The sequence below is a fragment of the Ranitomeya imitator genome, chromosome 3, assembly GCF_032444005.1.
Source record: "Ranitomeya imitator isolate aRanImi1 chromosome 3, aRanImi1.pri, whole genome shotgun sequence".
Lineage (NCBI taxonomy): Eukaryota > Metazoa > Chordata > Amphibia > Anura > Dendrobatidae > Ranitomeya > Ranitomeya imitator.
The window spans coordinates 308,017,270-308,031,889 of NC_091284.1; the positions used below are offsets into that span (position 1 = coordinate 308,017,270).

General features: G+C 44.6%; 1 protein-coding gene across 1 annotated transcript in view; it reads left to right on the plus strand.

Moving 5' to 3' along the window:
- Positions 1–14,620, plus strand: part of ITPR3 (inositol 1,4,5-trisphosphate receptor type 3) — a 544,758-nt gene that overhangs the window by 375,627 nt on the left and 154,511 nt on the right. Inside the window, exons 46-47 of the mRNA XM_069756594.1 lie at positions 1,974–2,057; positions 6,969–7,082. Of these exons, the coding sequence (XP_069612695.1) occupies positions 1,974–2,057; positions 6,969–7,082 (198 nt within the window). The remainder of the gene's footprint in view (positions 1–1,973; positions 2,058–6,968; positions 7,083–14,620) is intronic.

Below are 14,620 nucleotides of genomic sequence, written 5' to 3' on the forward strand. Positions count from 1 at the left end.
AGTCCAGTGTCAAGTACCCACAGTCAGTGATGGTGTGGGGTGCCATGTCAGCTGCTGGTGTTGGTCCACTGTGTTTCATCAAGGGCAGGGTCAATGCAGCTAGCTATCAGGAGATTTTGGAGCACTTCATGCTTCCATCGGCTGAAATGCTTTATGGAGATGAAGATTTCATTTTTCAGCACGACCTGGCACCTGCTCACAGTGCCAAAACCACTGGTAAATGGTTTACTGACTATGGTATTACTGTGCTCAATTGGCCTGCCAACTCTCCTGACCTGAACCCCATAGAGAATCTGTGGGATATTGTGAAGAGAAAGTTGAGAGACGCAAGACCCAACACTCTGGATGAGCTTAAGGCCGCTATTGAAGCATCCTGGGCCTCCATAACATCTCAGCAGTGTCACAGGCTGATTGCCTCCATGCCACGCCGCATTGAAGCAGTCATTTCTGCCAAAGGATTCCCGACCAAGTATTGAGTGCATAACTGAACATTATTATTTGTTGGTTTTTTTGTTTGTTATTAAAAAACACTTTTATTTGATTGGATGGGTGAAATATGCTAATTTATTGAGACAGGTTTTTTGGGTTATCAGGAGTTGTATGCCAAAATCATCAGTATTAAAACAATAAAAGACCTGACAAATTTCAGTTGGTGGATAATGAATCTATAATATATGAAAGTTTAATTGTAATCATTACATTATGGTAAATAATGAAATTTAACACTATATGCTAATTTTTTGAGAAGGACCTGTATATATGGTAAGTAACTGCTCAATTTTCTCCATACACTAGTTTTTCTAAATCTCCAATGTTTCCGTTTTGCACAAGAGTATTCTTTTATTGCTACATTCTCACAAGTATTTGGTGAGTTTTTTATGTTGCAGTTTGTCTGCAGTATTTCTTTACTTGTTAGGAAAATTAGGTTACTTGCGTTTTTTTTGTACGTCTGTTCTTATCGCATTTTTGATGCTGTAGTTTCTGTCTGGCATGTCGTGCTTTTAAATAAAGCTGATTTGTTTTTGATACATACTGGTATTTGGTTTTGACAGAACTGTATTAATACAACAATGTGTGATTACATGGGCTTTTTACTTGCGGACATTCTACATCTAATGCAATTCTATGGGGAAAATTCTCACATGAAACTCTGTGTACCCACAAGAGAAGTTGACATGTTGTGGATCTCAAATACACATCGCAAGTCAGTCTGCATGAAATTTCTATAAATCCCATCCATTTTGCTCGAACTGTAAGATGCTGCATTTTTACATTAATGAAAATACAAAGCAAAAACTCACAGTGGGAACTTAACCTAAGGCCTTGTGTGTCACACACAGTGTAGGAAAGACTAAGTGCAACATGAAGGGATGAGGGGAAGGGAACCTAACACAAGGGAAGGGGGGAGTGGAGACCCCTAGGCAGATATAAATTACTCTGTCTGCCCTAAACATCCGTGCCTGACCCTGGCAATAAGCCCTGCTTAGGGAAGGACGGGGTAGGCACTAGTCGATCCCCAGTACCGCTAAAGACAGCTGGGATAGACAAACAAGGGGAGTGCATATCTTGAGTAATCTCAGAGATATAACACAGATATCCTCCAGCAACACCAAAGAAATAGAGAGCCAACTGTCATAGCTCCAAGCCTCAACAGGGGGAAATGGAAATATCACTTGGGACTCCCAGTAGCAGACTGGGAGTCTATAAACACCCAGGTCCAGGTGTGTCAATTAGAGCTGGAGAAAGGTTGCCACTGGGTCAAAGAGTCACAAGGGTTAAGAAGGTGTCTGCAAAGCTAACTCAGAGGCCTTCTGGAGCTACACAGAGGGTATTTTTTTTCAATTATTCTGGGACAATTCAGACAGAAGTGCATGAGTATGTTTTTTAGAGAATGCATGTAATATGCATAATTGTGTTGCCTGAATTTTCTTTGCGAAAAGAATATTATGTTGTGTCTTAATATTTTCTTGCAGCTGGCACGTCACAACAGGCATCTACAGCATCTTTTGAAGCCTATCCATAGGATACAAGAGGAAGAGGAGAGTATCTCTACTATGGTAATATTTGCTCTACTTGTCTGTCATATCATTAAATTAAATATGAGTAACCATCCTCCAATTATCATCAGCTTTACCCTGATGATGTCTTCACATTTTCGTCCAGTGGCCTTACACGCCACTGTTTCACTGATACTTTTATCTTACTGTTCATCTCTAAATACACTTGTTAAAATACCAGACTGTGACGTTTAGTAGACAACATTTTCCTGGCAGATCTGAGTGTTAAATATGATATGTTCATTCATCTTAAATTATAAGGCAGTCCAAGTGTAAGACAGATCAAATAGCTATTAGTTATCAGGTCCATACTTTTCAGGTATATTCTATTTCTTTAAGTTGATTTATTGGGTAAACAATGGCCATAAATAAAAAATCCTTATTCCTTAACAGGCTTAGCCTTTTGAATGTTAATAAATAACATATAAAATTAAAATGAATTAGCAAGTACACTTAAAAGGAAGCCTCATCTCTAATATGCTCTTCACTTTAATATTTTGTACCCTGTACGGTATCTGTTTTTATTTTTACCTTAAAAGGGGTTGTCCTGAGAATTTTTTTTGGCAAGCCTTGTAGTGTGTAATGTACACACTGTTGGGATTCAGCTTTACCTTCTGATTCCGTCAGTCATTACTTGACTTCAAGAATGGGCTCAGCCACCTCTCTGTGTTCTATTGTGAAAAGCAGATGAGACTCTAGTCGGCACATGATAATAACTACAGTTGTGGCCAAAAGTATTGACACCCCTGCAATTCTGTCAGATAATACTCAGTTTCTTCTTGAAAATGATTGCAATCACAAATTCTTTGGTATTATTATCTTCATTTAATTTGTCTTCAATGGAAAAACACAAAAAGAATTGTCCTAAAGCCAAATTGGATATAATTCCACACCAAACATAAAAAAGGGGGTGGACAAAAGTATTGGCACTGTTTGAAAAATCATGTGATGCTTCTCTAATTTGTGTAATTAACAGCACCTGTAACTTACCTGTGGCACATAACAGGTGTTGGCAATAACAAAATCACACTTGCAGCCAGTTGACATGGATTAAAGTTGACACAACCTCTGTCCTGTGTCCTTGTGTGTACCACATTGAGCATGGAGAAAAGAAAGAAGACCAAAGAACTGTCTGAGGACTTGAGAAACCAAATTGTGAGGAAGCATGAGCAATCTCAAGGCTACAAGTCCATCTTCAAAGACCTGAATGTTCCTGTGTCTGCCGTGTGCAGTGTCATCAAGAGGTTTAAAACCCATGGCACTGTGGCTAACCTCCCTAGATGTGGACGGAAAAGAAAAATTGACAAGAGATTTCAACGCAAGATTGTGCGGATGGTGGATAAAGAACCTCGACTAACATCCAAACAAGTTCAAGCTGCCCTGCAGTCCAAGGGTATAACAGTGTCAACCTGTACTATCAGTCGGCGTCTGAATGAAAAGGGACTGTATGGTAGGAGACCCAGGAAGACCCCACTTCTTGCCCCGAGACATAAAAAAGCCAGGCTAGAGTTTGCCATAACTTACCTGAGAAAGCCTAAAACGTTTCGGAAGAATGTTCTCTGGTCAGATGAGACAAAAGTAGAGCTTTTTGGGCAAAGGCATCAACATAGAGTTTACAGGAGAAAAAAAGAGGCATTCAAAGAAAAGAACACAGTCCCTTCAGTCAAACATGGCGGAGGTTCCCTGATGTTTTGGGGTTGCTTTGCTGCCTCTGGCACTGGACTGCTTGACCGTGTGCATGGCATTATGAAGTCTGAAGACTACCAACAAATTTTGCAGCATAATGTAGGGCCCAGTGTAAGAAAGCTGGGTCTCCTTCAGAGGTCATGGGTCTTCCAGCAGGACAATGACTCAAAACACACTTCAAAAAGCACTAGAAAATGGTTTGAGAGAAAGCACTGGAGACTTCTAAGGTGGCCAGCAATGAGTCCAGAACTGAATCCCATAGAACACCTGTGGAGAGATCTAAAAATGGCAGTTTGGAGAAGGCACCCTTCAAATATCAGGGACCTGGAGCAGTTTGCTAAAGAAGAATGGTCTAAATTTCCAGCAGAGCATTGTAAGAAACTCATTGATGGTTACCGGAAGCGGTTGATCGCAGTTATTTTGGCTAAGGGTTGTTCAACCAAGTATTATGCTGAGGGTGCCAATATTTTTGTCTGGCCAATTTTTGGAGTTTTGTGTGAAATGATCAATGTTTTGCTTTTTGCTTCATTCTCTTTTATGTTTTTTTCATTTAAGACAAATTAAATGAAGATAATGATACCAAAGAATTTGTGATTGCAATCATTTTCAGAAAGAAACTGAGTATTATCTGACAGAATTGCAAGGGTGTCTAACATTTTGGCCACAACTGTATGTGCTTAGAGAGTCAGACTCTTCTCTGTGCTCTATTGAGAAAAGCAGTTCTACTCTAGTCGGCAAGTGACGACAACTATGTGACACTGGAGTCAGTCGCTTCTCTTATTCTATTGAGAAAAGCAGCTGAAACTCTAGTTGGCACGTGACAACAACTATGTGACTAGAGAGTGTTAGGGCTAGCAGAACGCACCAAATAATAAAGGAAGTGCGTTCACAGCCCGGTGTCCACCGTGCAGAGATGGTACCTGCTGCTATGTAATGGCGGATGGACAATTAGCTCACACGTGGGTTAGACTTCACCCCGTGTGAAATGGTAGCGAGCTCTGTTGCTTCACAGGGTCGCACAATACGCTGCACCCTGTTAGCAGTCACAAGGTGCAGCTGCAAGACACTAGTAAGATCCCTAAGAATCACCCCCACTAATCTGGTGATTGAACTGGCTCTGACCCTCGGTGGCTTTTAAGCCCGAGCCTGAGGACGCCCCAAGTCAGATGCTCAGTTCAAGCGGGAATTGCCACCCTATACTGACGCTTGTCAGGAGAGCGCACAGATGGCGCTTAATGGGGATGATTAATGAGCGACAGTCACACATCTATACACACACGTTTTCAAGTATACATTAGCGCGTGGCCGAGTGGCCATGCAAACCTTTCATAGCAGCAGTTCTACGGGACCTTTCAGATGGTCCAATAGGAGCCGCAATAGGACCTGAGTATGTGACCCCTGACCTCCAATGGGAGGTTGTCCCGTGGGCATGCTCAGTATGCGAAAAGCAGGACTTAGTCCCAGAAAGACCTGCTCGCTGCTGATCAGTGCTGACAACAAAGGCAGAGCCTGGAAGGGCAGCAGTAACCAGTCGTACAGTATCAGCTTGAGCCAGATGTTGGGACCGACGTCTCTGCTGAGCAGGCTCCACTGCGGCTGGAGAAGAATGGGAGACCGCAGCGGAGATGGTTTGAGATTCCCCCGGTGCAGAGGCAGGAACTCGACACCTAACAGAGAGTCAGCTGCTTCTATGTGTTCTTTTGAGAAAAGCAGCTGAGACTCTAGTCGGCATGTGACGACAACTATGTGACTAGAGAGTCAGATGTTTCTCTGTGTTGTATTGAGAAAAACAGCTGAGACTCTAGTTGTCATATCACTGCATGTGGGACTTTATTTGGCAGGTTACTGTAACTAATAATACTAATATTGAGAGAGGCGGCTGAGGCTTAGTCAGCTTGTGACCCCAACTATGCATATTGCTTATCTTACTTGTGGCCATATGATGACCGCTGGAACCAGCAATCCAAATTCTATTAGTGTATACAAATTGTAGTGCTAGAATTCGGCAAGCTGCCAGGCTTGCCAGAACTATCATCATGGGTGGACAAACCCTTTAAGTGTTTGCAGTCATTTTTATGAGCAGAGATAACCACAAACCAGACAACGAATTAACATAGTTAAGGACAACAATTAATGAAACTTACCCACATTAAAATATTAACTGTTAAAATAGATTTAAAATGTTTTGTTGGTTTGTAAAGAGAAATTAGCATCAATAATTCAGGTTCATTTACAAACCTTAAACATTAAACTTTACTGTGCTGGTGCAATTAACTCTGATACTCGTGAAGTACACTTATCGCTCAGAAAAACATAATAAAAAGGCGCAGGAGCTTTTTCTTTAGTTTGTCTGACTTCTTTGCTTTCTAGGATAACACTAGCTAGTCTGTTTCTTTTATATGCTTACTTTTAATACACATATTCACAAGATAACTGTGTGATCAGTGGAGGTCCTACTTTGGGAACCAAACTGCTCCTGAAAATAGAGGCCCCATGTTTTCTGTGTAAATGGAAAGGTTATACGTTTGCATGACCACCGCTTTGTTCACGGTCTATGGGAGCTGTGGTCATGCGTGTATGTGCACTACCATTCCCATTGTTCCATAGAAGTGAATTCAACAGTGGTTATACATGCAAAGTATCACTCCAATAACTCTAGGGACACAGAACTAATGTTCTTGGTATCGGTGGGACCGCTGCTGATCATACATTATCACTTGTCCCCTAATTTGAATAATATCCACAATGACATTTAGTACCTGTTACAGTGGGTTTCATAATTTTTTAGAGACTCTAATGGAGAATTAGCGTCGCTCATTAAAGATATATTTAAATAGAATATATACAAGGTATCTTTTTATAAAATCAAAGGAACAGTAACTCAAAATGCTACGTATACATCAGGTCCGGAAACCTTTTCAGGTATTTTACATTTTCAGAACTATCCAGTTATTTTGATACATATATAGTACAAGTGCAGGCAAAACCTTATCATTAAGCTAATCATTTTACATGCACTAGCCTATAGTGTACATAGTACTATTCATTAAGGGTGACTGTATATTTTCTTTACATTCCTCTTCTATGTCTCCCTAAAGGGTTTCTTCTTACAAATAGCAATGTAATAAAAAAAATACAAGGAATATAGTGGGTTTACACTAAGCAGTAGTTTCCAACCTGCGGTTTGATTTAAATGGGACGTAATTTTGGCTATTTAATTTCCAGCTCAGCCTAAATAATAAGCAACTGACACAAATGTTGAAGTCAAAAACTGCCCCAGTAGAGGAAGAAAAAGAAGACCCTCTGGTATACTATGCCAAACATACTGCACAGATTGAGGTAAGAATGTTACTATGTTATTAATACCCAATTGTGAGACCGTTATCTATGATAAGCCCCCTTTCACATGTCTGAATTTTATCATGCAGTATCCATGAAAACACAGATAGAACATGTACATGAAACATGGTTGTGTGAATAGCTCCTAATATCAATTATGACCCAGAAGTTGGTCTGAAATCATATAAACATAATGAAGAAAAATTACAAAAGCTGTTTAATTTTTAGGCAATGCAAACTTAGATTAAACAGTCTAAAAATTCACCGCCATATTTATCAACAGCATGAACTACTTTGATAAATTTGATGATTTAAAAGTAACCTGTCACCCCCCAGGGTGTTTTTAAGTAAAAGCCACCTTCAGCAGCACTAAAGCTGTATTCTGTGAAGGTGGCTCTTATGTTTAGCATCCCTAGGAATGCTGAAATAATCACTTTTATAAATTTTTGCGCCATACCTCTATTGAGTCAGGGAGGTATGATTTCTCCCTGACTCAAGCGCCTCGCAGCTGTCCATCATCCCATTGGGCGCCACCTCTTCTGTCGTGATGTCACAGGCACCTTCATGTAGCCAAGGCCCCAGATCCCACCCTGCAGTGTGCTATGATGTATTCACACTGCGGGGCTGGGAATCTGGCGCCTCCGCAGTGGAGTGGGTCACCGTGCTCCATTGAAGATAGTGCCTAAGTCTCGTGAGACTTCACAAATCTCGTGAGACTCCAGCACTATCTTCAATGGAGCACGGTGACCCGCTCCACTGCACAGGCACCAGATTCCCAGCCCCGCAGTGTGAATACATCATAACACACTGCGGGGCAGGATCTGGGGCCTTACACTTGATGTAAGTTCCAGGGCAGCACGCATGGCGCATGCCCGAGAAATAATTGTGGAGGGCAGGCGCCGGTGACATCACGACAGAGAGGAGGCGGCATCCAGTGGGATGATGGATGGCTGTAAGGCGCTTGAGTCTGGGAGAAATCATACCTCCCTGACTCAATAGATGTATGGCACCAAATTTGTAAAAGAGATTATTTCAGCATTCCTAAGGATGCTAAACATAAGAGCCACCTTCACAGAATGCAGCCTTATGGTACCTTCACACATAACGATATTGTTAACGATATCGTTGCTATTTGTGACGTAGCAACGATATCGTTAATGAAATCGTTCTGTGTGACAGCGACCAACGATCAGGCCCCTGCTGGGAGATCGTTGGTCGCTGAAGAAAGTCCAGAACTTTATTTCGTCGCTGGACTCCTGCTGACATCGCTGGATCGGCGTGTGTGACACCGATCCAGCGATGTCTTCACTGGTAACCAGGGTAAACATCGGGTAACTAAGCGCAGGGCCGCGCTTAGTAACCCGATGTTTACCCTGGTTACCATGCTAAAAGTAAAAAAAAACAAACACTAGATACTTACCTACCGCTGTCTGTCCTCCAGCGCTGTGCTCTGCACTCCTCCTGCACTGGCTGTGAGCCGGAAAGCAGAGCGGTGACGTCACCGCTCTGCTTTCCGGCTCACAGCCAGTACAGGAGGAGAGCAGAGAAGCAGAGCACAGCGCTGGAGGACAGACAGCGGTAGGTAAGTATCTAGTGTTTGTTTTTTTTTACTTTTAGCATGGTATCCAGGGTAAACATCGGGTTACTAAGTGCGGCCCTGCGCTTAGTTACCCGATGTTTACTCTGGTTACCGGCATCGTTGGTCGCTGGAGAGCTGTCTGTGTGACAGCTCTCCAGCGACCAAACAGCGACGCGGCAGCGATCCGGATCGTTGTCGGTATCGCTGCAGCGTCGCTTAATGTGAAGGGGCCTTTAGTGCTGCTAAAGGTGGCTCTTTTACTTAAAACGCCTTGGGGGGTGACAGGTTCCCTTTAACAGTGCTGAGAAATAAGTGTATCACAGCGATCAAAATAAAAAAAATAGTAAATCAGACCACCCTTTATCACCCCCTTAGTTAGGTAAAAGTAATAAAATAAAAAAAACTGTATTTATTTCCATTTTTCCATTAGGGTTAGAGTTGGGCTAAAGTTAGGGTTGGGTTAGGGTTGGCCTATGGTTAGTGTTGGGGCTAGGGTTGAGGTTGGACTAAATTTAAAGGGAATCAGTTACCTCATTTTTCGCATATAAGCTGCGGCCACCGCCATTAGGGGCTTATCTACAGCATTCTGTAATGCTGTAGATGAGCCCCAATGTGACCTGAAAGATAAGAAAAATAAGTTAGATTATGCTCACCCAGGGGCGGTCCGGTGCGGTCCGGGTCCAATGGGCTTCGCAGGTCTGGCGCCTCCCATCTTTATATGATGTCGTCATCCTCCTTTCTTCATGCGTTCGGCCTCATTCATTCCCTATGGGATTTGCGGATATTTGCAGCACTTGCCACGATCTGGCATATGCGGTATCATACCTCCAAACTTTTGAAGAAGGGAAAGAGGGACAAAGTTTGCCTCTGACCACACCCATTTCACAACTAGTCACACCCATATCCACGCCCCAACCACACCCATTTAGTACTGCTGATCACACTGTTTCATAAACAATAATTATAAACAAAAAAATATGGCCACACAGTGCCCCATACTATATAGCGACCCCACATGATGCTCCATTCTGTATAATGGCCCCACATGATGCTGCGTACAGTATAATGGCCACACATGATGCTCCATACTGTGTAATGGCCCCACAGGATGCTGCGTACAGTATAATAGCCACACAGTGTTCTATATGGCATAATGGCCACACAGTGCTCTATACTGTATAATGGCCCCACATGATGCTCAATACTGTATAATGGCCACACAGTGCTCTATACTGTATAATGGCCACACATGATGCTCAATACTGTATAATGGCCACACAGTGTTCTATACTGTATAATGGCCACACATGATGCTCAATACTGTATAATGGCCACACATGATGCTCCATACTGTATGATGACCCCGCATGATGCTCCATACTGTATAATGGCCACACATGATGCTCCATACTGTATGATGACCCCGCATGATGCTCAATACTGTATAATGGCCACACATGATGCTCCATACTGTATAATGCCCCCCTCCCATCTTGTATGCATGGCTCATCTCCTCCCCCCTCCCATCCTGTATGCATGGCTCATCTCCCCCCCTCCCATCCTGTGCGCATGGCTCATCTCACCCCCCCATCCTGTGTGAATGGCTCATCTCACCCCCCTCCTCCCATCCTGTGTGCATGGCTCATCTCACCCCTCCTCCTCCCATCCTGTGTTCATGGCTCATCTCATCACCCTCCCATCCTGTATGCATGGTTCATCTCCCCCCTCCCATCCTGTATGCATGGCTCATCTCTCCCCTCCCATCCTGTGTACATGGCTCATCTCACCCCCCTCCTCCCATCCAGTATGCATGGCTCATCTCCCCCCCATCCTGTATACATGGCTCATCCCCCCCTCCATGTGTGCATGGCTCATCTCACCCCCTCCCATCCTGTATGCATGTATCATCTCCCCCCTCCCATCCTGTGTGCATGGCTCATCTCCCCTCCCATCCTGTATGCATGGCTCATCTCCCCCCTCCCATCCTGTGTGCATGGCTCATCTCCCCCCTCCCATCCTGTGTGCATGGCTCATCTCCCCTCCCATCCTGTATGCATGGCTCATCTCCCCCCTCCCATCCTGTATGCATGGCTCATCTCCCCTCCCATCCTCTCCTGTATGCATGGCTCGGCTCCCCGCTCCCATCTTGCATAGCTCGGCTTCCCTTCATCCTTCCCCCATCCTCCCTGGCTGTTATACTCACCTTTCCCACACCGCGCGGAACATCCCTCCATCTCTGTCCCGGCGCATCACCTTCCTGCGTGAGCGGTCACGTGGTACCACTCATTAAGGTCATGAATATGCGTCCATATACATCACCTTAATGAGCGGTACCACGTGACCGCTCACAGAGGACGAACTGCCGGCGCTGAGACCAGGCATCACTGGAGTAGGGTGAGTATGTCGTCTTCAAGGAGGCAGGCAGGCGGGGGGCGGTCGGTCGGGAGGTGACCCCGGACTTAAATTTAAAAAAAAGAAAAAAAACTTGCTGAGGTGCCCCCCCCCGCATCGTCCTGTGCCCTTACACTGTCCCTCCATGCTACATCCCTACTACTCAGTTTCTATTCTGTGCCCACTCACTTTTCTCCCCCCATATTGTCTCCCCACACTATTCTCCTCCCTCCTCATACTGTCTCCTCTCACATCCCCTGTTCACCATACTGTCTCCTCATATATTTACTCCCTCACTTTCTATACTGCCTTCTCACCTGACTCCCCATACTGTATCTGCACACATGCCATCATCCTCACTCCCAGTACTATGTCCATACATTTTTCACATCGCTACTCATACTTTGTCCACATACTTTCCCCTGTTCACGCCCCATACTGTCTGCACCCATCCCTCATACTGTTTCCTCATATATGCCCCCATTCCCCCATATTGTTTCCTCATACATGCCCCCCATTCCCCCATACTATTTCCTCATACATGCTCCCATTCCCCAATACTGTTTTCTCATACATGCCCCCTATTCCCCTGTCTTGTTTCCTCATATATGCCCCATCTCCCCCTTTGCTCTTCTTTTTGTGTCCTCAAATCTCCCCCTCACATTAAATCCCCACTACAAATCTCCCCACACACAAATAACCCCATCTCCATTCCAAATCTCCACACACATTAAATCCCCCATCCCCACTACAAATCTCCCCCCACACATTAAAAACCCCCATCCCCTGTTAGGGCCAGCGGAACACACTAAATAATATAAAGGGAAATATGAGGTGTGTTCGCATCCCGGGGGCCACCATGCAGAGATGGAACCTGCTGCTGAGTAATGGCGGATGAACACTTGCTCACACGTGGGTTAGACCTCACCCAGTGTGAATGGAAGCGAACTCTGTTGCTTCACAGAGTCACTTAAATGGACGCTGTGCCCTGTTAATAGTCACAGATTGCAGCTGGTGGATGCTGGTGGGTTCCCTATGATTCACCCCCTCTATGCTGGTGGTTGGACTCGCTCTGACCCTCGGTGGCTTTTGAGCCCGCGCCTAACGACGCCGAGTCAGATGCTGAGTCCAAGCGGGAGATCACACCCTACACTGACAGGTTGTCAGGACTAAGTAAATATTTACCGCACAGAGTGCATACAGTGCCGCTCTGGTGGACCCCACTAACCACCCTAACTATGGCTAGGAAAGCGCACTGGTTGCGCACAGCGCCGCACTGGCGGTGGCTGCTAATTTACGCAGTAATTTGTGTCTAGTGCTGGATGGCACAATCTGGCGCTAGGTAGCTCAATCACCCAATTACTTTCAACAACACTAGGGATGGGAATGATTAATGAGCTTTCACCAGTTTCAGTCATACATCCACACACACACGATTTCAGTTCTATATTAGAGCATGGCCGAGCGGCCATGCGAGACTTTTATAGATGTTGCCTTCCGGGACCTTCCTAGTGGTCGCCACAGGACCTGAGCATGTGACCTCCAATGACAGGTTGTCCCATGGGCGTGCTTAGTAGATGAAAAGCAGGACTTAGTCCCTGGAACATCTGCTCACCGCTGATCAATGCTGGTTACAAAGGCTGAACCTGGGGCGGCAGATGTAACCAGCCGCACAGTATCAGCTTGAACCAGACGCTGGGACCAACGTCTCTGCTGAGCAGACTCCACTGCGGCTGGGGAAGAATGGGAGACCGCAGAGGACATAGTTCGAGATTCCCCCTGTACAGCTGCGAGAACTCGACACCTAACATCCCCACTACAATTATCCCCAAACGTAATAAATCCCCCTATCCCCACTCAAATTCTCCCCCCCGTGCACTTCCTCTTTGTCTTCAATGCCCCCATCCTTGCCCATTCCACCAACTCCATCATTTTCTACCCCCTCCATCATCATCATTGTACTTTCAACCACCACCATCATCGCGTATTCCACCACCTCCATCATTTCTCCCCCACCATCATTGCCCATTCCACCACCTCCATCATTGCCTTCTCCCCCACCACCCCATTATTGTCCTTTCCACCACATCCATCATTTCCTCCTCCCCCACCACCCCCATCATTGCCCTCTCCATTACCCCATCATTGCCTTCTCCCTATCATTGACCTCTCCTACCCCTACACAAACAGATACACACAACACTATTTACCTCTCTGCACATTCCCCCGCAGCGCTACACACAACACACACACTTACGTCTCTGCCACAGCATCTCCGCCTCCTTCCTCTCTCTGGCACAGCTGGCCACTGAATGATGACGTCTTACAGTGGCGCTGCTTTCCATGTGAGGGGAAGAGTGGGCAGGAAGCAGGACAGAGCCTGCGCACTGCAGCTTCTCTGTGTCAGCTGTCAGCTTGAAAGTCGGCACATTGAACAGCCAACTCTCAGTCCGGGGGGTGGCAGATTGCAGCCGCCGGGGGAGACACTGCGGACCACCGCATTAGGTGGCCCGACTGCACCCAGGGCACATGCCCCGGCTGCCCCTCCCCCCAGATACGCCACTGACATCAGGCGGTCTCCAAACGTAACACCACCATTGATTCCAGCCAAATTTGCATTCTAAAAGTCAAATGGTGCTCCCTCCCTGCTGAGCCCTGCCATGTGCCCAAACAGTGGCTTCCCCACACATACGGGCTATTGGCATACTCAGGAGAAATTGCACAACAAGTTTTGTGGTCCATTTTCTCCTGATACCCTTGTGAAAATAAAAAAAATATTGCTTTAGTTCTCGTGAATCACCTGAAGGGTTAATGAACTTCTTGAATGTGGTTTTGTGCACCTTGAGGGGTGCAGTTTTTAGAATGGTGTCACTTTTGGGTATTTTCTGTTATATTAACCCCCCAAACTCATTTCAAATGTGAGGTGGTCCCTAAAAAAAATGGTTTAGTAAATTTTGTTGGAAAAATCGCTGGTCAATTTTTAACCCTTATAACGTCCTAACAAAAAAAAATATGTTTCCAAAATTGTGTTGTAATATTGACATGTGGGAAATTTATTAACTATTTTGTGTGACATCACTCTATGATTCAAGGTACAAAAATTAAAAGTTTGAAAATTGCAAAATTTTTTAAACTTTTGCCAAATTTCAGTTTTTCTCATGAATGAACGCAAGTTATATCAAAGAAATTTTACCACTAGCATGAAGTACAATATATCACAAAAAAAATTCTCAGAATCAGTGAGATACGTTGAAGCGTTCTAGAGCTATAACCTTATAAAGTGATAATGGGCAGAATTGTAAAAATTGGCTTGGTCGTTAAGTACCAAAGTGGCTCTGTCACTAAGGAGTTAATTAAACATTTCTAAGGCTTAATAAGAATTTTAAAAAAATAAAATTTCCATATTTAGTAAGAATAAATATTAAAAAAAGCATAACATGCACCTTGGTGAAACTTTGCATTGTACACCAAATACACCTTGGTTTACTTTGCACCACTGTGTTTTGAGACTGATTCTAATTTTCTATCTAATGTGTCAAAAATGTAGACACAGGCTAGTCATGGCCAC